General features: G+C 36.2%; 2 protein-coding genes across 3 annotated transcripts; both read left to right on the forward strand.

Moving 5' to 3' along the window:
* The first annotated feature begins 317 nt into the window (after positions 1-317).
* Positions 318-22,053, forward strand: LOC117220567 (uncharacterized). The gene is made up of 11 exons (XM_033470659.2): positions 318-477; positions 586-961; positions 2,613-3,138; positions 4,510-4,731; positions 5,472-5,723; positions 6,656-6,823; positions 17,572-17,915; positions 18,518-19,043; positions 19,992-20,213; positions 20,807-21,058; positions 21,795-22,053. Exons 2-11 carry the CDS (start codon positions 626-628, stop codon positions 21,959-21,961), a joined length of 3,015 nt encoding a protein of 1,004 aa, XP_033326550.2. The 5' UTR covers positions 318-477; positions 586-625; the 3' UTR covers positions 21,962-22,053.
* On the forward strand, positions 6,827-13,462 carry LOC117220569 (AA10 family lytic polysaccharide monooxygenase CBP21). Of its 2 annotated transcripts, none has more exons than XM_076518684.1 (2): positions 6,827-7,230; positions 12,581-13,462. In XM_076518684.1, exon 2 carries the CDS (start codon positions 12,596-12,598, stop codon positions 13,361-13,363), a length of 768 nt encoding a protein of 255 aa, XP_076374799.1. In that variant the 5' UTR covers positions 6,827-7,230; positions 12,581-12,595; the 3' UTR covers positions 13,364-13,462. The 2 variants fall into 2 exon arrangements, with proteins under 2 accessions (XP_076374799.1, XP_033326558.2); XM_033470667.2 differs by lacking the exon at positions 6,827-7,230 and adding an exon at positions 10,922-11,962.
* Positions 22,054-23,482: the final 1,429 nt, after the last annotated feature.

Consider the following 23,482-nt stretch of genomic DNA (forward strand, 5'->3'; position numbering starts at 1 on the left):
TAGTTTTTGATTTAATTGTCAAAATTTTCTAACCCTCTCCATTGACGCTTTCCAACATGAATAAAAAATATACAAATTTGCTCAAGGTTGATGTCGTTTACACCAATAATGTAACAGTATTTATTACTAAAATGCCGCTAATCGAAGTTGTTACCACTTTCTGTTCGTCATAACTTCTCAAAAATGTATACCTATATCAAACATACTTTTTAAATGACGTATCACTATATCTAAGGATTTGAATAATTGAAATATGACCGCATTATTTTAAATATATTTATGAACGTAACAGATACATAAATCGAGTAACTCTGCCTTCGACTATTTATCGCGCAACTAGAACGGAATAAAATTAGTTCGTAACCGTCGGGTAGTTAATATAGGAGTACCCGAGAAATCAATTGACCGTCCGGAAAACCCAACGGTCGTCTAGTGAAAAAGTGGCTAGTGAATGAAATTCAGTGAAAGAAATTCACAGTGGGTGCTAGTCTGTTATGTTAAAATCAACAGTAACAATATTTTACACAAAATGCCAGTGTCGTTTATTGGCCAACGTAAGCGAAATATTTCTTTTTATGTTTCTAGGACCTATAATATAACCAGTAGCCGTTAAACAGCCAAAACAATGATGACCGATGTGGAACACTTATGCGGCATAGTCATATTAGCTGTCGTCTTCTACTATTACCTAATCTGGAATTACGATTTCTGGAAAAAGCGTGGCATACCCGGACCAAAACCTCGGCTGTTTTTCGGTACAAACAAGGATTTAATCCTTGCAAGAGTTACCGCGGGGAAAGTAGTACAGGATACTTACATAAAATATAGAAATGCTCCAGCGATTGGTCTGTACGACGGCAGATCACCTATTCTCGTTCTACATGATCCAGAACTTATAAAAACGGTCCTGGTAAAAGATTTTCCCAAGTTCGCAGAACGTCCGCACAGATCTCATGAAAGGGTACGTATGGCAACAAAGAAACGTTAATGAATTTCACGAATTACCATGGATCTAGAGGAAAAAGAAATATTAGATGGAAGGTGAACGAGAAAGATTCTTATACGATGTTTTAAGGAAAAGCTTTAATTTTACCATTGAATAACATTTAACTTAAACTGATCTCCTCAAAACATAATACACGCATCTTTTTTTACTGAACTCTAACTTTTCTCTATTTTTTCTTTTTTCTTACAAATACGTAGCAATGTTGCAGCATTAAAGCAACAACTTATGATAAGGAGACTTTCTTGCGTGAATCTGTGTGTATCAAAACTCATCCGTTGATAACGCTGTTGAACCAATTCTTGTTGCTTTATGTTGTGATAAATAATAGACCATTTTGATCCTGAGACTGCTGATCACGAATTGCCATTTAATCAATATTCAATCAAGGTGATCATAAGTCAAATAAGATATGATACTGGTCCAAATTTTGCTTACGGAATTTTAGTAAATATAGTGATGTCAAATAGTTCTAGCAGTCAACGTCAATGAAAAGCACGAATATAATTGAATTCATGTTACGAAAATAAGAAGGCAACTCCTACATCTACCAGCAAATATCTCACTTTCTTGCTCGTATCTAATCCACCACCGATCCACATCAGTACTCCTCTCAACTGCATCTTACGATATTCTGCGTTTAAAACAACGTCTGTGCACTGAATTCTCTCCAATTGTCCTTCAGCTTGTAAACAAACATGGACAATTTGAGAAGACGAAATACGATTATTCGAGCTTCAAGGATAGTTTCTGTACCTTGACATAACCTTGACATGACCTTGACAACTTGGATTTTGACTTGGGTCGATTTTGAACGGCTCGAAAAGCGACGCGTCGGTATTCTTTCAATCAAACGATTGGCTTCATCGTTACTCCTCTAGCGTTATTGGAGGACCCGTACAAACAAACTTCGCCTGCTGTTCGGTGTTCCTGCTATGATCGCAAGGGGTGATCGATATTGACCGAAGACGGTGACGAAGCTTAACGACGGATGGTAGCCAGAGCGAGTGAGAAGAAATAATGCCTGAATACGGAAAAAACCGTCTCACTCGGTCTAGATACTACCCGTCATTGACTTTTGACATCCTCTTCGACCAATATCGATTACTGTCTGCGATTATAAGAGGGACAGCGGATTGCAGCACAAATGGGACATTCCTTCATCTCGTAGTAAAATGGTACATCAGTTCTACTTCTGGACGCTTTAAACATTACTTCAAAGGCTTACTTTATTTGCTCGAATTTGTTCAAAATGAAAATATTAACCGATATTATCATGGAGATACACAGTGTTCTAAACTTTATTTTTGTCATCAATTGATACATCCCTTGGTATTTTACCGACACCGGATGAAAAACAAATTAGCATAGCGTCCGGCTTTTCAAGTAGATCTGTACCCTTCGCAAATGACATCGAAGTGATACGAAACGCTTCAAACTTGTTTATCTTTGCCTACTTCCCTGCCTGAATGGCCTGTGTGCACTAGAAACGCGGATTTTACAAGGATCGACTCATTCAATTGGCCAAGTGTCAAGGCCAAGCCAGTGAAAATGAGCCTCAAGATTCTAAGCGACGAAATAACAAGATTCTTTCCTCAAATGTTCACAGACAGAACCCTTTACCCTAGACTTATTTCATTTGGAGATGGAAAGATGGCGACGGTTAAGATCGAAGCAATCTCCAATGTTTTCACCTGGGAAATTGAGAGGCATGTTTGAACTAATGATAAAATGTTCGGAGAAGTTGGAAAAATATTTGGATCGCACAGTCTCAAGGAATGAAGTAGTTGAAATTCGTGATGTGACTACGAAGTTCGCGGCCGACGTGATCGGCAGTTGCGCATTCGGGATTGACACGAACACCTTGTGTCCGGAGGACACCGAGTTCTATCGATTGAGCAAACTTGTCACCGGCCACAGCCTTGAGAGAACAGTACGATTCAAGCTGAGAGTGTTTCTGCCAAGGTTATACGATTTACTCGGATTCGTGTGGCCTGACAAGAAGCTGTCCCCCTTCTTCATAAAGATTGTCAAGGAAACGACAAGCTACAGGAAGAAGAACAACGTCTATAGACCTGACTTCATTCAAATGCTCATGGAACTTCAGGAATCTCTAAAAAATCAGTCCGATTTTGGTAAATTTTGCAGAAAAATGAACTTACAAGATTAGTTTACAATATGTGTTGTTTTATGAAAATACAAGGGCTAGTCCAAAATTATCGGCAACATGTTTGCAGATAAAGAAAGAGAGAGAAAGAGAGAGAGAGAGAGAGAGAACGAAAATCGGGGCAGTCGGCAAACTTAAAAATCAGGGGTCAACATATTGGTGTACATTAATACACATACACAATAATGTTAGAATGAAAACGATGCCTTAACTTTTTTATTTTTTATGCATGCAATTTTTTTAATATATTGGTCAGATTCTTCCAATTAAAATGAGACGAAACACGACATGCTTCAGACTATATTTATTCAATTACATAGTGACTGATGTTGTTTTAATTAGAAAACTGTCAGTAATATGTTAAAGAAAATCAGTTTTATAATGTTAAAATTAAGAAAGTTATGTTACTGTATTATGAATTGTGATTCCGCAAATTCGAATCGAAGGAGTCGCGTCACGTGCCGCATCATACGCTTTAACCAACACGGTCGAACCATAGCATAGGCGAATAAGTAACGTACGTAGGCGTAGGAATAGCATAGGAACAATCCAAGCAAGTCTGTAACATGGACTACTAGGGAGAATTTACTGTAATCGGCCAGATTTACAATACACTTTGTCCGTCTATCAACGAACATTGGAAAATGTTTTCGTCGCGTCTGTTTTCACCGCGTCATCAGACATGAAATAGTTCCAACTTCGACCCAAAGAACTATCACTTGAGTATTTCCCTAGAAAACTCTTTACGATGACGAAGATTTACGCCTAGCGAAGAGATGAAAACAGTGGTGCGTGCGTAGCTCGAAATTCGAGAGAAGATACTTTTTGTGACAGGAAATTCCAGGGATAACAGTGACGAGCGATATTTAAACAAAACAATGTTATCAATTTAGTAGCATTGACTTATAAAGCAAAAAGCTTAATAAACTGATCTGAGACAGATTTTAGGCTGGTTCGATCACAAGTTCGAGTCTACTTAAAAGTGTTGCTCTTCTCTATCTAGTAAAAGTTTCGGATTAATTTAAATTTGACATTTTCTATTTAAATTTTCATTTATGAGCAGAGTGTTGTCAGAGAATTGATGCGTGGAGAACCCCGGACATCACACATCCCCCGCAATTGTCGCAAATAACTTTTTCCCCCACGGAGATTTTTGGATAGGATCTACGCATCATCACGTGACGATCTAGTGCGTATCCCTTATATTACGTATCCCTGCCATTACACCAACATCAGCATCTGGCGCGACAAGGGGAGGATAAAGATATTACTCTCGCGCCATCTATTCTCTGGCAACACTGCTTACGACTGACCACTAATGTCGAATTGTCGTTTCCAGAATTTTCAGACACAATGCTTATGGCTCAATGTGCTGCGTTTTTTGGGGCCGGTTTGGATACAGTATCATCAACTTTGAACTGGACTCTTCTTGAATTAGCTTTGAACACCGACATCCAAGAAAAGTTGCGTGAAGAAATGAAGGAATATATGGAAAAATACAATGGTGAAATCACCTATGAAACTATGAAAGAGATGGTGTACCTGAATAAAGTATTCCAAGGTAAATATAAACATATTACATACAGATGGTGGAGGGGGGGGGGGGGCAAAAATATTCGTACCCTTGAAATATAGAAATGAAAACAACTTTTCTATATAACAACTATATAACTATAAAACAACTATATTCTATACAATTAGCTATACATTAGCTACTGATTTAATTTTTACATTAATCGAAATGTTCTGATTCCATCGTAAATGTTGTGTATATCAGCATAAATAACACTATACAAATACTTTTGTCTCGGCAATTATGACCCTGTGAGTTTTTAAATTACAAAGTAATGTCTTTTTTATAATTATCGAGAGATTACTGTATTTATCTTGTCCTGTGTTCGCGGAGAAATAAGTTACCCAAGGTGTGGGGTAGTGACATATGTGCCGTGAACATTATATAATTCTAAAATAGGAGTATACATAGACTCTCTACGTCGCATCGCGATCGTAATTCGGAATTATAATAATGTTCACGCAGTGTAGACGCACGCCGCTGTACGAGAGTCCTGCGCATGCGCTGCCGGCACCCATTCCTTCCGTAACTTATTTCTCCGCGCACACAGATCTTGTAAAGCAAGATCAATAATGTCGGTCACAGCTGGTTGACGAAAAGACGCACATAAACACACACCCGAGTATCGTGAATGAAACTCCTACAATCGCGTTCGTCTCGTTTTTTTTTTATTATTCAAGCTTATTAATGTGCTTATTATACAAATAAAACTTTTATTATTTGTGCAGAAATATTGAGGAAACATACAGTAGCGCCGCTATTATTACGAGTAGCAACTTCTGATTACTATTTCGAGAGTTTGAAATTCTCAATACCAAAATCAACCCAAATATGGATTCCACTATTTGCACTGCTCAGAGATCCTGTCGTTTATCCAAATCCAACAAAATTCGATCCTGAAAGGTTCACTACAGAAGCTGTAGCAGCTCGACACCCTATGCACTATATACCCTTTGGCAGCGGGCCAAGAAATTGCATTGGTATGTATCTGCATATTGCAACCGCAGTTCTGGGAAAATGTGTGTTTGTTGCGGCATCGTTAAGAGAAAACATCTGATTCAATTAAACAAGTTAGAATTAAGTATTAATAATATTACAACTACAGCAGAATCTCAATTATACGAACAAATAAACAAAACATAATAGAACAGTTATTTAGATACAGTGTTAAATTGAATCTTTGATCTAATTTATACATACAGGGTGTCTCAGCATCGTTGGTGCAACCGAAAAAGTTCATTCTACATGAAAAAACCAATTGAAAATAAGAAATACCATTTTTCCATTTGATCTTTCATAATCGAGACAAAATAATAATCTCGATAAAAGTCATATGTCACTTATAAATAGTACTAATATCATTAGTATCAAGATGATGAGCTCTGTTACTAATTTCTGCGTATTGATTTAGATAGATTTATTTGTAATGGAAAGAAAATTATTTCATATTTTCAGCAGATAGTTAAACTATTCAAAAATACAAAACGAAGAAATAATCTCGATCGATTTAAATATTCTGATAAGTAAATTTTTAAACATAGTGATAAGGCTGCGAAATTTCATTTTCATAAATTATGCTATATAAACATCAAAACAATGGACTTCTTTTACTACCTAGATTAGTAGTAATTTATAATAAAAATGAATGAATGTGCTATTGAAATCTGTCAATATGCACACCTCGAACTTAAAATTTTTACATATACCATAAACGCATACAGATCAGCGATCTCATAATAATTTTTGTAAAGTGTAGTTTGAAACGACTTAGTACGATAATATTATTTATCTTAGATATTTCATAAAATTAACAAAACATTTGCATCTTCTGCCGCAGTACATTATTTATATTACTGTCTAGAAATTATCTTTGTGGAAGTAGATACTTATCATTTGAATACATTTTCAACAGGTAGCCGTTTCGGAACATTCGAAACGAAACTCGCTCTGCTCAAGATACTTCTACGCTACAAAGTGAACATCTGTGAACAAACTAATCTTCCGTACGAATACGATACCGGCGCGATTAACCTGGTTTACAAGGGGGAACTATACTTAAAGATGACAGCAATTAAACAATGATATGACAACAATAATCCGATCATGGATTAGTGTGAAATAAAGTTTAAACAATGTAAAATAAAAACGATTGTATTACCAAGACTATTAAAATTAATGACAATATAAATTTTGTTGGCTCTATCTCAATTTTATTGCGTATACAAACAATTCAACAAATATGAATCAACGAAAACATTCCATCGGATATCTTGATAATTTGGAAATATCAATGAGTAAGTCAATGTTTGGTGACAGTGCGATGAAAGTGAACTTCGTGTTAATCATACCTGAGGTCCTTCCGACGGTATCCTTTGGAAGCTGCTGTCATCAGCCTGGGATCAGCTGTACATTCTAAGAGATCAGTGCACCGACATCGTGAATCGTAATCGACATTTCAGAACAGCAAATGCATCATCAACTAAGTGGGTGAGTGTACTATTCATGATGTTCATGATTCTTGAATAAACATATCCTTCATGTTCTTTAACGCAATTATTTATTATTAAATTAGTATCGCGAATTGTTCGTTGAATTCTATACGTACACGGAATTATTTAAATTAAAATATTATTTACGTACTTCGACATCACAAATCAATGATGTAAAATGAATTGCATATATTTAATAGAAAAACTCATGAAGTGTCAAATGAGAAAAAGCGATAATATTTTATACGAATTTTCTAATCGAAAGTCATTTAATATGTCATTTAATCAGTCATGATGCGTTTATTGTAAACTACTCAGTACGTAGCAAAACTAAAGAAGTGCAAAGATTTATAGGTTTAGCAAGCTATTTTCGACGATTCGTACAAAATTTGGCATGACATTTCGTTTTGGTGCAGAGGAAAATAAGGCGTTCAAGGAGCTGAAAAATGGTCTCCTGTCAGACACAGTTTTGGCAATTTATGGCCCTCATATTAGAACGAAATTCCATCGTGACGCGAACAGCAGTGGATTCGGAGCGATTTTGATGCAAAGACAGCCAAATAACCGTTTGAAACCGACATTTTATTTCAGCAAAAGAACTACGGTACAAAAAGCAAAATATCACAGCCTCAAACTCGAATGTTTAGCGGTCATTTACGCGATAAAAAGATTCCATGTATATTTGTTTAGAATCGAATTTTTTACCATCGTCACGTACTGTAACAGTTTTCGTCTCACACTCACTAAACAAAGCGTTAATCCGCGAATCTACCATCATTTATCACGGTAATAGATCCTAATCAGATGAAATATTAGATTCGAAAATATGAAGAAGACGGACAGTAAATCGTACTGATTATTTCTTCCTGTTATTTTTATGGCATTACTTTTATTCATATAAATATTATATTAGTATATATTATATTGTATTATCTTGCTTTTATTTCATTGTTCTTATATTAAACTATTAGTTTATCTCAGTTTTAACTTCTCAATAAGCGTATACTTATGTTTAAATTGTGTTATAAGAGTTGGACATTATTCGAATAAAATTTTATTCAAGTAAATAAATAAAATTTTATCGCGTAAATTATTCAAATAAAATCTCTGTCTCTCTCTCTCTCTCTTTGAAGAGGAAGTATTAATAAAATATATTTGGAGCAAAAATATAATCAAAGTTACGGAAACAAAATTTTCTCGTTTCCATAAGGAAGATATTGTAATTTCGTTTTTTAAGTAGCTCTCAGAGATCTCTAAAACATTTAAAATTCCGCTATGTAGAAACATATTAAAGCAAAAGGGAAGAAACTTCTTCTTCTCATTGTGGTTTATTCAATAAATTTGCTTTAAATTATTTCAATAAGATCACAGTAGTAGATTTTTAAATGTTTGAGAGATCTGTAGGAGCTGCTAAAAAAATGAAATTACAATATTTACCTTATAGAAACGCGAAAACTTTTGATACATTTTCTGTAACTTTGGTTATTTTTTTCCTTTAAATATATTTTATTAATGTTTCTTCTTCAAAGATTATTCGAATAAGTTATTCGACATGTTATTCGAATAAAATATACGAATTATTTATTCGAGATGTTATTCCAGTAAAATTTTATTCAAAGTATTCATTCAAGATGTTATTCGAATAAAATTTTATTCAAAGAATTTATTTGAACAAAATATGTCCAATTCTGACTGTAGTCAAAATATGTACGTTGACCTCGTATGCTCGCCTAAAAGTAACGAACTATGTATATACCTTGCCCGTGACAAGGACGTTATTGTTTCAAATGGAACACATATGAAATGTGGGCTAACCGTCGTCAACGAATAAAGTTCGTTACGTATCTGCCCCCTTTGATTTTGCCTCTTACAATTTTGTATATTGTAATAAAGTTGTCAGAACATTACTTTCTATCATAATCGCGACATCTCTTAATTTATTTGTGTACTAGATTTATAAGTTCATACGGAATGTACATACATACATATATAATGTATTATAATTTGAATGCCCTTGCGTTCGGAACATTCGTGCGAAGACGTAGTCGCGTGTAAAAAAAGCTACATTACATAATCAAGTAAAGCATATTTTTCACCAATTTTCACCATTTGAATGAATTTACAACATAATATCTCAGACGCTTAGATGACAGAATCTTTTAACGATTTAATAACAGTCGTCTTCTTTTACGTATCTAATAATTTATTCCAGTTGCATTCACCAATTAATATGTTTTATATTAAACATGTTTTAGAAAACGTTTTGTATAAATTAGGTATTAGTCTCTGCGTTTGACATTTAATGACGATTAACCCTTGGATGTTGAGAAATAAATTGTAAAATATATCAAAGAAAATAGCTGCTACAAAATCGTCACAAAAGTCCGTGTTGTAAGGGTCACTGATATTTTCTTACGGTGTATATGTTATAACTTTATTTAAATGTATCACTCCATTACAATATAAGAAGACACCCAGGGCTGTTCACGTGAGACCTCTCTAGACACCAGACGCCAGAACAAATCCCCTGCGCACGGATCTATCGAGGGATGACCACGCCACACGGGCCAAACAACCCGAGCCAGAACTCAAGAAACCCAGTTCACAACGGACATCCAATTATCGAAAAGGAACAGACGTCTCTAATGAGTTCCTGTGTCGCCTCTTCCCGCCAGAAAAAGGGTTTCGGCAGGCGTGGGTGACAAGATGACCGCCCGAGGACATTGTATGGGATCCTCTGTCGCCAGGAGCGACAGGCAAGGAAATGCGGTCTGAGACTCGCCTTCTTGTCTCATCTCAGTCTCACCCGAGTCTCATTATCCGTGAGACGGTCCAGCAATTAGTGATTCGAGCGCAACAGTTCTATTGAGCTAAGGCTGAGAACACCCTGTATAATTAGTAGAAATAATTGTTCAACTTTCCATAAAAATAACTACACTTTATATCATATTTCTGTAGTAGATGTTTTATAAATACTATTTCCTTCATTTAAATGTTCGCGCAGTATACACTCGTTGCCTCTTAATAATATTCAGCACACGTAGTAGAAGTGAAATATGTATTCTGGATATTCACTTCTTGCTAACGTGTCTATGATATGTGAACTGTCGGTAACGCTGAGCGCGACACGAAATATTAAGGAGGCTCTAGAGCCCTAAAAAAAGGTGAGACAGTGAAGCCCATAACATGCAATGTTTGTACGAATCCTAGGCTGTGTCCTAAATAAAGACAGGATCCATACAGACATTGCATATAATGCTTTTCTTTATCTCAGAGACCGAGTTACCGACTTTGTAGAAAATGCTGTGGTACGGTAGCGGACTCTACCTAAATGGAACGGTCAGCTAATGAACTACGTCTGACTGGAACAGAGAAGAGTGTGTCTGAGGTGGCTACATTTAAAGCGTTGCCAGCTTTTAAAAGTACGTTATTACCGCATTATATCCCTACAAAAACTATAGATGCAATTTATAAAACTGTTTATAAAACTATAGATGCGGTTTCTTCGCTGCTTGCGGCGACAGTACAGACTTGGGATCCTAAGTAATCTACAAACATACTCTAAGCAACAACACTTATATTTATATATATTTTAATATATATATGATATAAATATGATATATATAAATATATATATTTATATATATTTACATTTATATATATTTAATAAAAGTATATAATACTTTAATTTTTTTAATTTTTAATTCAAATATCTTTTAATTACAATTTTCATATATGTATATTTATATATTAGTACAAGAGTTTCATAGAACATGAATACGGATGTAAATATTTGTAATTTATAAATAATGTTAACAAATTTTCTCACACCTACATAACTTCTTATAACCAGCATTATGCAATAAACATCTCGTTTTAATACGGAGGTACTATTTCTTGGTGCGAAAATATTAAGAAAGCCATAAACAATTGGGATGTCATAATTGTTAATGTGTTCCCGACATGTATGTATATGTAGCTATTTGTACATATGTATATCTACTAAAAATCGTGTAAATTAGATTTGGCATTTTATCGAAAGACGTTTATTTTAGAGATATTTTGATCTAAAATTTTAAAATGAACACCCTCTCTATGTTTTATAATAAATAATAAATAATACTACAGTTCACAATATTTGTAACAAAAAATGTATAAAACTATTGCTATATATCTACCATCACAAATTATACAATTAGTAGAAATAATTGCACTACTATCCATAAAACACTCTATATCGTATTTCTATAATACATAATTCGTAAATAGTGTCAATGTAAGTGTAAACGTAGTTCATAAATACCATTTCCACCATTTAAATGTTAGTGCCGTATACGTTTATTGCCTCTACATAACATACAGCACTCGTAGTAGAAATTAAATATACAGGACATTCGTTTTTCGCTAACGTGCCTGTTTTTCCTGAACCATCGGCTATCGGTAACACTGAGTATGATATGAAATGGTACAGGAGCTCTAGAGCCCCCAAAGCTGAGACTGAAAAGCTCATAAAATGCAACGTCTATACAGATACTAAGTCTGTGGTAGGGATATGAAAGGACACAGTGCGATCGTTGCCGAAAACCGCGAGGAATCACTGCCGAGCAAACTAGAGTCGCGTTACGACGCTTAAAATTGCGAAAAACATTTTGCAACGTTCCAGGAAATTATATTGTACGAAGTGCCCTTTGGAGAGAGATAGAATGAGGCGTACAACTATAGGAGCAATGGTGAGTCGCTCTTGATGACTTTTCATGGTTTTCTTCTGTGCGAGGTGACTCGGAGAGATTAGTGCGACTTTCTCCCGCGTCGAGGCGCTTCTCGCCCTTCGCCGAGGTCGCGATTTCGGACGCGTAGCGCGTCCGACCCGCCGCGCGTTGGCGGCGGCAATCTCTCGTCTTTCGACCAAGAAATTCTGTATCAAACATCCGTATTATCGCGCCGAATAAATTCTGGACAACTTGCGCCGCGAACGAACATCCATTGCAGAAATTGTATGAGGAGCGTGGGCTATCGTAGCGTGGCTATGGCCACGTGACCTCCCGTTTTATAACGAATCACGCTGATTAAATCTAGAGCCTATATTCGAATCAATTATATCTCCTGCGAGATCCGCTCTGCCGTGAGAGCCGTACTACTACCAAACCCTTGTCCTTGTCATGGCTCTTTCAATCGATCGTAAGTCAGGATGCGTATTCGGAGATCGAATTTAGCATCAAACTCCCAATTATCGCGCATTATCGACCCAGTCTAAGGGCCTATAAAATCTGCGGAGCTGCCCTCATTTTCCGGCTTGATCGCCGGTCAAAACGAAGGCAACGTCGCAACTTAGACAAATTTTTCCTCAGATCGTCTGCTCCGCCATGATGGTCGTATCCGCGGGTGGCGTCTTGAATGTCGATCAACATTCGGCAGCCATCTCCGAACCAAATCCCGACACTATGAGTAGATCAACTAAGGAGAGCTTTTATCACGGATACGTGTCGTTCCCAGAGAGCAGGGCGCTATTGTGTAAGAGACGGGTGAACAAACACTGCGGCGCGATACAATACGAGCCGCAAAGTGTCGAGGGACATAAAGGATTCCCGGATTCGCCTAACAGCCCTCCGGACGGCAAGATTGCTAGCGGTGCCAACAGTCAATTCCCTGAACTGAACCAGTACGGTAAAGATCGGTGGGTCAGCGTCGATTTTCCAACACTGGCCAGGTGGAACAAGACCCACGTCTATTTTAACTACACCTGGACTTTCACCTCGGTGCATTCCACCACCAGCTTCCGCATGTTCGTCGCCAATAACAAGTACAACACCGAGGAGCCGTTGGCGAGGAAACATTTGGATCTGAAACCGATATGCGCGTTCAATTTCGATGGACACAAGCCGCCGCAAGTATTGACGTTTGGGTGCGCTATCTCCAATGAGAAGCTCCAGGAGATGGAACAGTTCACCGAAATGTTGATGCTGAGTGTCTGGGATATCAATGACACTGGTAATGCGTTCTACCAGGTCATTGACCTTCTGCCGATACGGGAAAGTGTGATCCTTGACGGCATTCGGAGGAAATACGAGGAAGACGCAGCTGTTGTAGGAATTCTCGATTCGAATTATATATCGAATAAATTCTTCGATTAATATTTCGAGTGGATTCTTCGAATGAAATTTATTCGAATGGTACTTAGAATAAGTTCTTCGATAATGAATGTAATGTAATAAAAAGAAATAGAATTTGTATTTCGATTTAAAATTCATTATTGATAACCTAATCTTCATTTGACCTCTGAGTCAGCGGATCGAAAAGACGCTCCAAAATTATTCGAATGATTCGAATCGTGTTCGGTTTTGAATCGTGTTTTTCTACTGTCGTCTAACCGCGCCATGTCTTTTCTTACCGTCATCTAACTTTGCCATGCCTTGTTCTACTGTCATCGAACGAAGACTCGAATAGCATAACTTTATTGTTATTTTCTTTCGAACACATACATACCTTCTTTGACGTAGTTTTTAATATTCCATATGTTAAGAATCGGTTTTCCAATTCTTCTTTCGCAAATAAAATAAGTTACTTGCTACGTATAATGACTAAGTATAGTCTAAAGCATGTCGTGTTTGGTGTCATTTTAGTCGGAAAAATCTGTCCAATATATCATTTCGAAGAGATAAAAGATAAAGGCAGAGGGATTTGGAAAGTCCCAAATTAAATTTAAATCAGCCATATAGATAAATGAATTTGTCCAGAGTTCAATATAGGGAAAACAGAATACTATGGGAATCCAAATTCAATATGGCTATGCATCCGCATCCGGTAAACCAATGCCGCCGACGCCATTCATCATTCTGAATGAGTGACGATGAACCAGGAGGCATCAACTTTAAAGTGAAATTTGGAGGCACTTTTTTGACAAACATCTCAGCTAACTACAGACTTCGATGTAATATGTACACTATTATGTTACTTTTGTTAGTCTGTATGGTGGTGAACATAACTATTTTCGAAAAAAATGTACTATTTAATTTAATTTAAAGCTTGGAGGTGCTGCTAATAAGTTAAACTCCATAGAATCCAAAATGCAAATAGTAAAAACAGAACATTAAAAATCGCGTTTTGAATTGATCCGTAAGGTCATATCGTTGAAAATTGTTGCGAAAAAGTCAACCGAGCTATATATTCAGTTGGCAGACAATTTCAAGACATTGTTGAATAAAACAAATGTATGCAAGATGAGTGGGAGCAATTAGAACAAGAAACTATTAATAAAACTCTATAAATCTTTGCCAGATGATCATTTTGTCCCAGTGTATTTCCATAAAAATTCTTTTTTTCCAAATAAAATTGTTTAAACTGGCAAAATGCAATTCTATTTAATTCTACGTATATTTATAGTGGTATTTTGCATATTTGTACAGGAACATTGATTGCAAGAACCTTGCTTGTATAGAACCTTGGTTGTAAGATTAAATAAATAATAATTATGTTAATTTTAGAGTGTGCTATCTTTTTTCCGGCATATTGTATTTTGGAACGAATAACTAATGAATTGTGTCACGGAAATGATCAAATTAAAGAAGATATTATAAAATATATAACGTATTTTTGTTAATACATGAATATATATATATATATATATTCTCCAGACATTATCTTATGAAATTATCGTCTATTTTGTAACGGGGAAAGGTTTGGTAGTATCGAAAATTACAAATTAACACGAATGCAAAAACTGGACCCTTGATTGATAATTTAGTTAACATTTAATATCTTAGTTGTGTGCAGGAAATAAGGAAATGGCAGTTTTACATCTTACAACAAAAATACATCTACGATTTATGTTAAAATGCTTGTGAAACATATTCATAAATTTCGCACCTTTTAGAATAATTTTAGAACAACTTGCCGGAAGGAACTGCACCCTGTGTGATCGATAAAACGCATACAAAATTGATCTTAAAAAAATATTGACGCAGCTAAATTGTTAAGTTCAAAATGAAGTGATAACATTATATGTATACTGTGTTTATTTAAAGTTTCATTTGAATTGATAACCTTAATACAATTCAATATTCGAACGACTCAATTAGAACTGATTACATTGCATTGCTAAGCAACATTAACGCGGCCTTCATGCATATGAATTGTTATTTTAGATACTGATATTGGTGTAGCATAATAATCTCATTTTAGTACTATAATTTTGCTTTATCAATGCTATACAAGTGCATGTTGCAATAAATTACAATACAGAATCTTATACAGTGGATACCGCTAATATTCGGACACCTTATGAATCGCGAAAAGTTTTTTAAAAGATTTGAATCTTTTTGAGTTGTTAGATTTTTAGAAGAGATTCTTTTGTTTCGTTGAGTGTGTGTTGTCACGGTCAGTACAGTCACGAAAAGTCACTATGCAAGGAGTGGGGGCAGGCGACGCATTCGCAGGAAGTCCCGCACGGCGGTGAAGGGCATCTACAGGGCGAACATTACAAATTCTGAACTACGATCAGACAGGTGCTCTCTGCCACGTCGCCACCGTAATTCAGAATTATGATATTTATCGGGTGGACGCATCACGCTGCTGTCACCCAAGATCTTTCATTTCCGGTGCTACAAACTACTTTTACTGAAATGAGCGTTTTAAGGCTAAAATCTGTTCTTAAAAAGAAAAACGTATCAAATTGTGCAGTTTGCGACGACGAAATGCGTCGCGAAGTATTATCGCGATAGCGGTCGCGAACGTTCAGCGTTCTGCATGACGTTGAACATCGGCTTGCAACGCAACATGGCACATTTTCGACAAGAAACCGATAACGTAGCAACTAGCGTGCAAACCTAACAACAACGTCCGAGGGCACTGGTGCCGCCGCTCTCATACGAGGCTTAGAAGCGCCTAAGTCCGCGGGAACTGAACGACCTCAACTTGTCGAGTGAGACGACAGGGCAACACGCGCAGTCCATGTATGTTATTTGTTACATTTTTGTTATAACACGGAAAGAATTATTTTTTTCTTTTGTTATCGCAGCCGCAGAGCCCCCTCCCCCCTATCGGGCTCTGTAGGCGCATGCCACTCTCGACTAGTAGTCTGTAAGCGCGTTAATTGTAAAGATATCGCGTAGATCTAAGTTTTGTTCTAGTAAATAAAGCTCTTAGATTTTGTTTTTCATTATTTTTAGTTTGAGAAACTCTCGTGGGAATTGTAATATCAAAAATGCCTCAGCAATGGAGTCATTTGAAGTAACTTTTTTCTTAGCGAAAAAGAAATCTGCGGCTTTGTTTACGAGTTATTAACGAAAAACACTGACCAATGAGGGGCGAGGGCGTGAATTACAACGTGGTTGGTCAATCGAGTGCAACGTGCTTCGACCGTGGAGTGTGACAGATGAAGGGGAGCTCCGTGCTGCGTTCGAATCGATGAACAAATCACGGAACGTGAACTTTCAATTTTTTTTACTACGTGACAGTGATAATTTTAAGAAAAACGCTATTCATTCTTATTTGAGAATGTCAAGATTATGTCAAGGTTATGTCAAGGTTATGTCAAGGGTATGTCAAGGTTATGTCAAGGTTTGTCAATTTAACCGTGACAGCCGGTTTAATTTTCTGGTGTGCATGACACCTCGCGTATATTATATGAAATTTTTAAGCAAGGGGTTAAAGGTAGCACTGTCACATAGTGAAAATATTCAGAAAGTTCACGCTTTGTGACTTGTTCATTGATTCGAATGTGATCGAAACACGTTGCACTCGATCATTTGACCACGTTGTAGTTCGCGCGCTCGCCTCTCATTGGTCATTGTTTTTCGTTAATGATTCGTATACAAAGCCACAGATTGCATTATCCCTAAGGAAAAAGTTACTTCAAATGATTTAATGAATCCCTCGCGTTTCCCGATTTTAAATAAATTTTGGGACCTCCTGTATACAGATATTCACCGATTGACTTACTTATCATAACATACATTACGTAAAAAAAGAACGCGATCCATCAACCAGTGTGGTTACTGCAGCCATTTATATCAGTCGACATGAAATGTGTTTTACGATTTTTAGAATGAAAGGAGCTGTCGGGCAAATAATTTGTTTTAATTTTTACATTTGTAATGGAATTTCTTGTGTCTCCTGTTCTAGTAATTCTACATTCATGAAGCGTACTTTAACTGACGATGAAATGTAGGTTTATGATACATTGATTCACAACTCAATCTGTTATATTAAAAGCTTATTATGTTAATATCAACAATAACAATGTTTTACATATAATATCAGTGTCGCTTATTGGCCAATGTAATGGAATTAACTTTTTGTAGTATTTGCAGGACGAAGAATTCGACCAGTAGCCGTTAAACAGCCAGAACAATGGTGACCTACGTGGAATTCTTATGCGGCTTAGTAACATTAGCTGTCGCCTTCTACTATTACCTAATCTGGAATTACGATTTCTGGAAAAAACGTGGCGTGCCCGGACCAGAACCTCGTCTGTTTTTCGGTACTCAAAAGGATCTACTCCTTGCAAAAGTAACCGCGGCGGACATAGTAGAGGATGCTTGTGCAAAATATAGAAGTGCACCAGTTGTTGGTCTGTACGCCTGCAGATCACCTATTCTCGTTGTGCAGGATCCAGAACTTATAAAGACGGTCCTGATAAGAGATTTTCCCAAGTTCATAGATCGTCCGCATAAAACTCATGAAAGGGTATGTATGGCAACAAAGAAAAGTAAATAAATTTCACAAATTCCCATGAATGTAAAGAAAAATAGAAATATTAGCTAGAGGGTTAGTGAAAAAGATTCTTATACGAAGTTACAAGAAAAAGCTTAAATTTCATGATTGAATACAATTTAATTTGAAGTAATTTCCTCAAAATATTGTGTATACGCACCTTTTTTTACCAAACTGTAGCTTTTCTCCAGTCTTCCTTTCCTCTTTCAAATACATACTTGTGATGAGGACACTTGCATATGTGAATCTGAGTGTATCAAAGCTCAGTTGTTGATAACGCTGTTAAACCAATTCTTGTTGCTTTATGTTGTCATAAGCAATAGACCATTTTAATCCTGAGACTGCTGGTCACGAATTGTCATTTAATCAACATTCAATCAAAGTACAGTAATTATAACTACAATTAAATGAAATGATGTCAAATATGATATGACATTGGTCCAATACCACATGTTTTATAATGAAACTAAATAAATAAAATTGAAACGTCATATTTGGAACAGTGTTCAACATTAATAGCAATTCGGCACCGCAAGTTTATAAATAACAAAAATTCTTTCCTAAAATGTTCACAGGCAGAACCCACTACCCTAAACTTATTTAATTTGGATCCGGAAACATGGCGATTGTTAAGAGCGAAGCAAAGTCCAATGTTCGCGACAGGAAGATTGAAAGGCATGTTCAATCTAATGTTGAAATGTTCTGAGAAGTTCGAAAAATATCTGGACTATCTAGTTTCAAAAAATGAAATAGTTGAAATTCGTGGGCTGACCACGAAGTTCGCGACCGACGTGATCGGCAGCTGCGCATTCGGGATTGACACGAACACCTTGTGTCCGGAGGACACCGAGTTCTATCGAATGAGCAAACTTATCACCGGCTACAGCTTTGAGAGAACACTACGATTCAAGCTGAGAGTGTTTCTGCCGTGGTTTTACGATTTACTTGGGTACGTGTGGCCTGAGAACACGTTGGCCCCCTTCTTCACGAAGATTGTTATGGAAACGATAAGCTACAGGAAGAAGAACAACATCCATAGACCTGACTTCATTCAAAATCTCATGGAACTTCGGGACTCTCCGAAAAATCCGGGCGATATGGGTAACTTTATGGAAATACGAGGATAAATCCATAATTATCCGCAACTTGATGAATAGAATAGAATTTATTTGAATCACCTTTAAGAAAAGACAAATGATCATTCTCCGACATAATCGGTCATCTTTACAATACATGTTGTCCGTCTATCAACGAACTTTCGTATTCCCACATTGAAAAATGTTTTTGTCTGACTTGCGAACCACGAACGCGCCATTGTCTTCACCGCTTCATCAGACGTGAATAATCGTGCTAATTTCGCTCCACAGTTTATTTTCTTGGAAGAAACTTTATGATGATGAAGATTCACACCTGGCGAAGAGATGGAAACAGTGGTGGCGTTCGTGACTCGAAGCTCGAGAAAAGATATTTTTTATAACAGAAAATTCCACTGATAAAATAAATAATATAATAAAATTAATAATAAAATAATAAATTCCAATTCCAATAATAAAATTCCAAACAATACAACGTTATCAAATTAATACCATTGACTAATATAAATCGAACAACATAATAAATTGGTCTCAGTCAGAAACCAGACGAAAACAGATTTCTCAACAGAATATTCTGATCATGTTACGATATTAGTAATTAGAGATATTTTGTTTAAATGAACCAATTTTGTAAATGTAGTAACATCCATTCATAAAGTAAAAAACAAGTTCGAGACTACTTAAAAGTGCTGCCCTTCTTTATCTAGTAAAAGTTCAGGATTAATTTAAACTTGACAGTTGCTATTTAAATTTTCATTTATAACTAGTGTTGCCAGGGAATTGATGGCGTGACGATCTATTACTGTTACGTATTCCCTCCATTATATCAACTTCAGTTTGGCGATGATTGCAGGTCACGGGACAAGGCGAGGGCAAAGAGATTCCCCTCGCGCTATCAATTCCCTGACAACACATCGTTTATGATAGGCCACTAATATCAAATTATCGTTTCCAGAATTTTCAGACAAAATGCTTATGGCTCAATGTGCCGCGTTCTTTGGGGCCGGTTTGGATACAGTATCATCAACTATGAATTGGGCTCTTCTTGAGTTGGCTATGAACCACGACATTCAAGAGAAGTTGCGTCAAGAAATTAAGGAGTATATAAAAAAATATAACGGCGAAATCACCTATGAAACTATGAAAGAGATGGTGTATATGGATAAAGTATTCCAAGGTAAATATGAACAAGAAGGAGGCGAGACAAAAGCATTCGTAAACTTGAAATACGAAAACGGAAGCAACAATATTTTTTATATTATTAACTATATTCAAACATATGTAGCTGTGTATTATAATATATACAGGGTGTCCCAAAAATGTCTCGCAATCGGACATGGAGGCTTCCTGAGATCATTCGAAGTAACTTTTTCCTCAGCGCAAATGCAATCCGCGGCTTTATTTACGAGTTATTAACGGAAAACAGTGGCCAATGAGAAGCGAGTGCACGAACTGTGAGGAGATCGAGCGAGCGAGTGGGATGCGGCTTGAAACAATGAACAAGTCACAGTGCATGAACTTTCCGAATTTTTTTACTACATTACTGATAATTTTAAGAAAATTAAGAATCCCATACATTTTTTCACTCTCCTGAACAGGAGAGTATTTATGTCTTATGTTTTGAGTGTTACGTTCCTTTTACAGCTAGCAGAATATTAACGGTACATGGGAAGAAATTTGGTGAACAATAAACATCATACGTATACTGCATAAGCTGACAAACTTGCCAATAAGCTTATTATATAAATAAAATTTTTGTTGTTTGTGCAGAAACATTGAGGAAATATGCAATAGCGCCGGTAGCAATCCGAACATCAGTTTGTGATTACGATTTCGAAGGTTTGAATTTCTCAATACCAAAATCAACTGAAATATGGGTTCCAATATATGCACTGCATAGGGATCCTGACGTTTATCCAAATCCAGAAATATTCGATCCTGAAAGGTTCAACAAAGAAGCTGTAGCAGCTCGACACCCTATGCACTATATACCCTTTGGCAGCGGGCCAAGAAATTGTATTGGTATGTATCTGTGTATTGCAACCGTATTTCTGGAAAAATATCTGTTTGGTGCAGTACTTTTAAGAAAAAAACGCTCGATTCAGTTAAATAACCTAAAATTACGTATTAATAATGTTACAACTGCAGGAGAACTTTAATTATGCGAACAAATAAGCAAAACATGAACGTTCGGATAAGTAGTACAGTTACTTGGCTGCAGTAATAAATTAAATCTTTGATCTATTTATACATTCAATGGGTGTATAACTTTTTTATAGTTGGGCCAAGTGGTCTAAAACTTTTTGAAATATTAGAGCGATTAGTTTACTGGACAATGGCTAATTTAATTATAATATATAATAATTTCATTTTCATAAATTATGCTATAAACATTAGGACAATGAAATTTTGTTTACACTGTCTAGACAATTCTTTATAATAAAAATAAACCAAATGTGCCATTGATATCTGTTAATACGCACACCTCGAACCTAAAATTTTTACATATACCATAAACGACCATAAACGCATGCAGATCTGCACTCTAATGATAATTTTCGTAAAGTGTAATTTAAAACAACGTAGTACGATAATATTACTTATCTTAGTGGTTATCAGAAAATCAACAAAATATTTACATCTTTTGCCGCAGTACATTATTAATATTACTATTTAGAAATTATCATTCAAAAAAGTAGACCTTGACAAAAGGTATAATCTTGACACACAATCTATTCTTTAAATACGTTTTCAACAGGAGGCCGTGTCGCCATTTTCGAAACGAAACTCAGTCTGCTCAAAATACTTTCACGCTACAAAGTGGACGTCTGCAAACAAACTAAGCTTCCATACGAGTACGATCCCAAGGCGATTAACTTGGTGTATAAGGGGAATCTATATTTAAAGATGACAGCAATTAAATAATGGTACAACGACAATAAAAAGTGATATACTATTTTACTGTATAAAGGAATTAAAATATGTTGAAATAAATCATCAAATTCATTATATTGAGATTACGTTCTGTCTTTCTGCATCAATCACAAGAGTCGCAACTACCCGAAAACCAAGTCACGATGTTGCCAGCTTCCGCATGTTCCCTGGGCTTCATATTTCGACCATTGTCTCTATCTTAATTTTCGGTCTGTGCAGCATGCATTCTAAACCCGTGGATACTGATAGTCAGCGTTTTATCTTTACCGCGCCGCAAGACGGAGTATTTTTGAAAATTTGTCTCCCCTAATTATCTATTCCACTGAATCTATACCTTCTGTAGGTAACACCATTCACCTTACTTATCTGGTAAGCCTGGCTACACAGACAGGGACGCGGATCTATCTTACCTCATGGTAAAAAAAAAAAATCAATCGTCAGCGTTTTGCCGGGAAACCGGCAGCAAGGTGTTTTGTGCGTAACTGGCTCCCGAAGGGCACTGCACTGCCGCCCCTTTCCGGGTCCCAGGAGCTTCCAGTTCCGCGGGGGTTCCAGATCTCGTGGACCTCTCATCGATCCGAACCCCGGTGTTACAAATTTTTGTAAGATTATATTAATTCTTATGAAAAATATAGATATACTTTTCATATTAATATCAATTTAAATATTGCAGGTAAAACGTCATTCTCGACGAAATTTTTCTTTTTCTTTTTTTTTGATGAGACGTATTCACGAAACTATATGTATACAAAGAAAAAGTTGTTATCGCTAAAATTAAAAGAAAATGAGAAACTCCAAGAACATTTTGCAAAATTTGATTCGCTCATGAGAAATCCTGAGTCTGGATCTGGTGGAAAAGTTGCTGGAGATGATCAAATATGTCATTTGCTACCTGCAATATCATCTACCTATGATATTGTGGTAACAATCGTTGATAATATGACAACTGAATTTACTTCGGATTTTGTATAAAATTAAGTTTATATGAATTTATTATTAACTTAAGTTCATATAAGTAATGAGAAAAAAAGAATTCGAATTGATAATGTGAAAATGTTGTTAAGTTTATAGTTGAATCTGAAATAGGATACAGAGAAAAGAAAAAAGATTGTACTATAATTAGTTATATGATACTGTATTTGTATTTTTATCTTTTCTCACTTTGATACTATTGTAAAATAAAAGAAGGGGGCTACGTTAAAAGATATTAATGTGCAAGAGACGGTGTCAAAAGACAAAACTTTGTAAGTCTCCTACAGCTTATCAAAATAAATTCTGTATTCTGTACTCCATATAATTAACACTTTCGTCGCCTAATATGGATCGCTGGTCGGAGTGTAAAAGCGTAAACAGAGCGATTAGTTGAAATAGCGATAAGATGCTATCGGTTGGGCGGAAGTTCATAAATTATAAGTGATGAATTGTAGAAAACTAGCGCTCACTCATTATATTAGCCGAAATGCGGCAACATCAGAGTATCGGCAAGCTGCCGTACTTTGCAAAGCCTCCTAG

This window comes from Megalopta genalis, chromosome 2 (genome assembly GCF_051020955.1).
Source record: "Megalopta genalis isolate 19385.01 chromosome 2, iyMegGena1_principal, whole genome shotgun sequence".
Lineage (NCBI taxonomy): Eukaryota > Metazoa > Arthropoda > Insecta > Hymenoptera > Halictidae > Megalopta > Megalopta genalis.

What these genes read in the sequence shown, in the direction of transcription:
- LOC117220567 (XM_033470659.2), top strand. Translation starts at nt 626, where the DNA reads ATGATGACCGATGTGGAACACTTATGCGGCATAGTCATATTAGCTGTC. An exon ending in CCTGAATAAAGTATTCCAAG is followed by an intron (nt 4,732 to 5,471) that starts GTAAATATAAAC and finishes TTATTTGTGCAG; the next exon opens with AAATATTGAGGAAACATACA. An exon ending in CGCATAAAACTCATGAAAGG is followed by an intron (nt 17,916 to 18,517) that starts GTATGTATGGCA and finishes AAATGTTCACAG; the next exon opens with GCAGAACCCACTACCCTAAA.
- LOC117220569 (XM_033470667.2), top strand. Translation starts at nt 11,936, where the DNA reads ATGAGGCGTACAACTATAGGAGCAATG. An exon ending in GTACAACTATAGGAGCAATG is followed by an intron (nt 11,963 to 12,580) that starts GTGAGTCGCTCT and finishes ATTTTTCCTCAG; the next exon opens with ATCGTCTGCTCCGCCATGAT.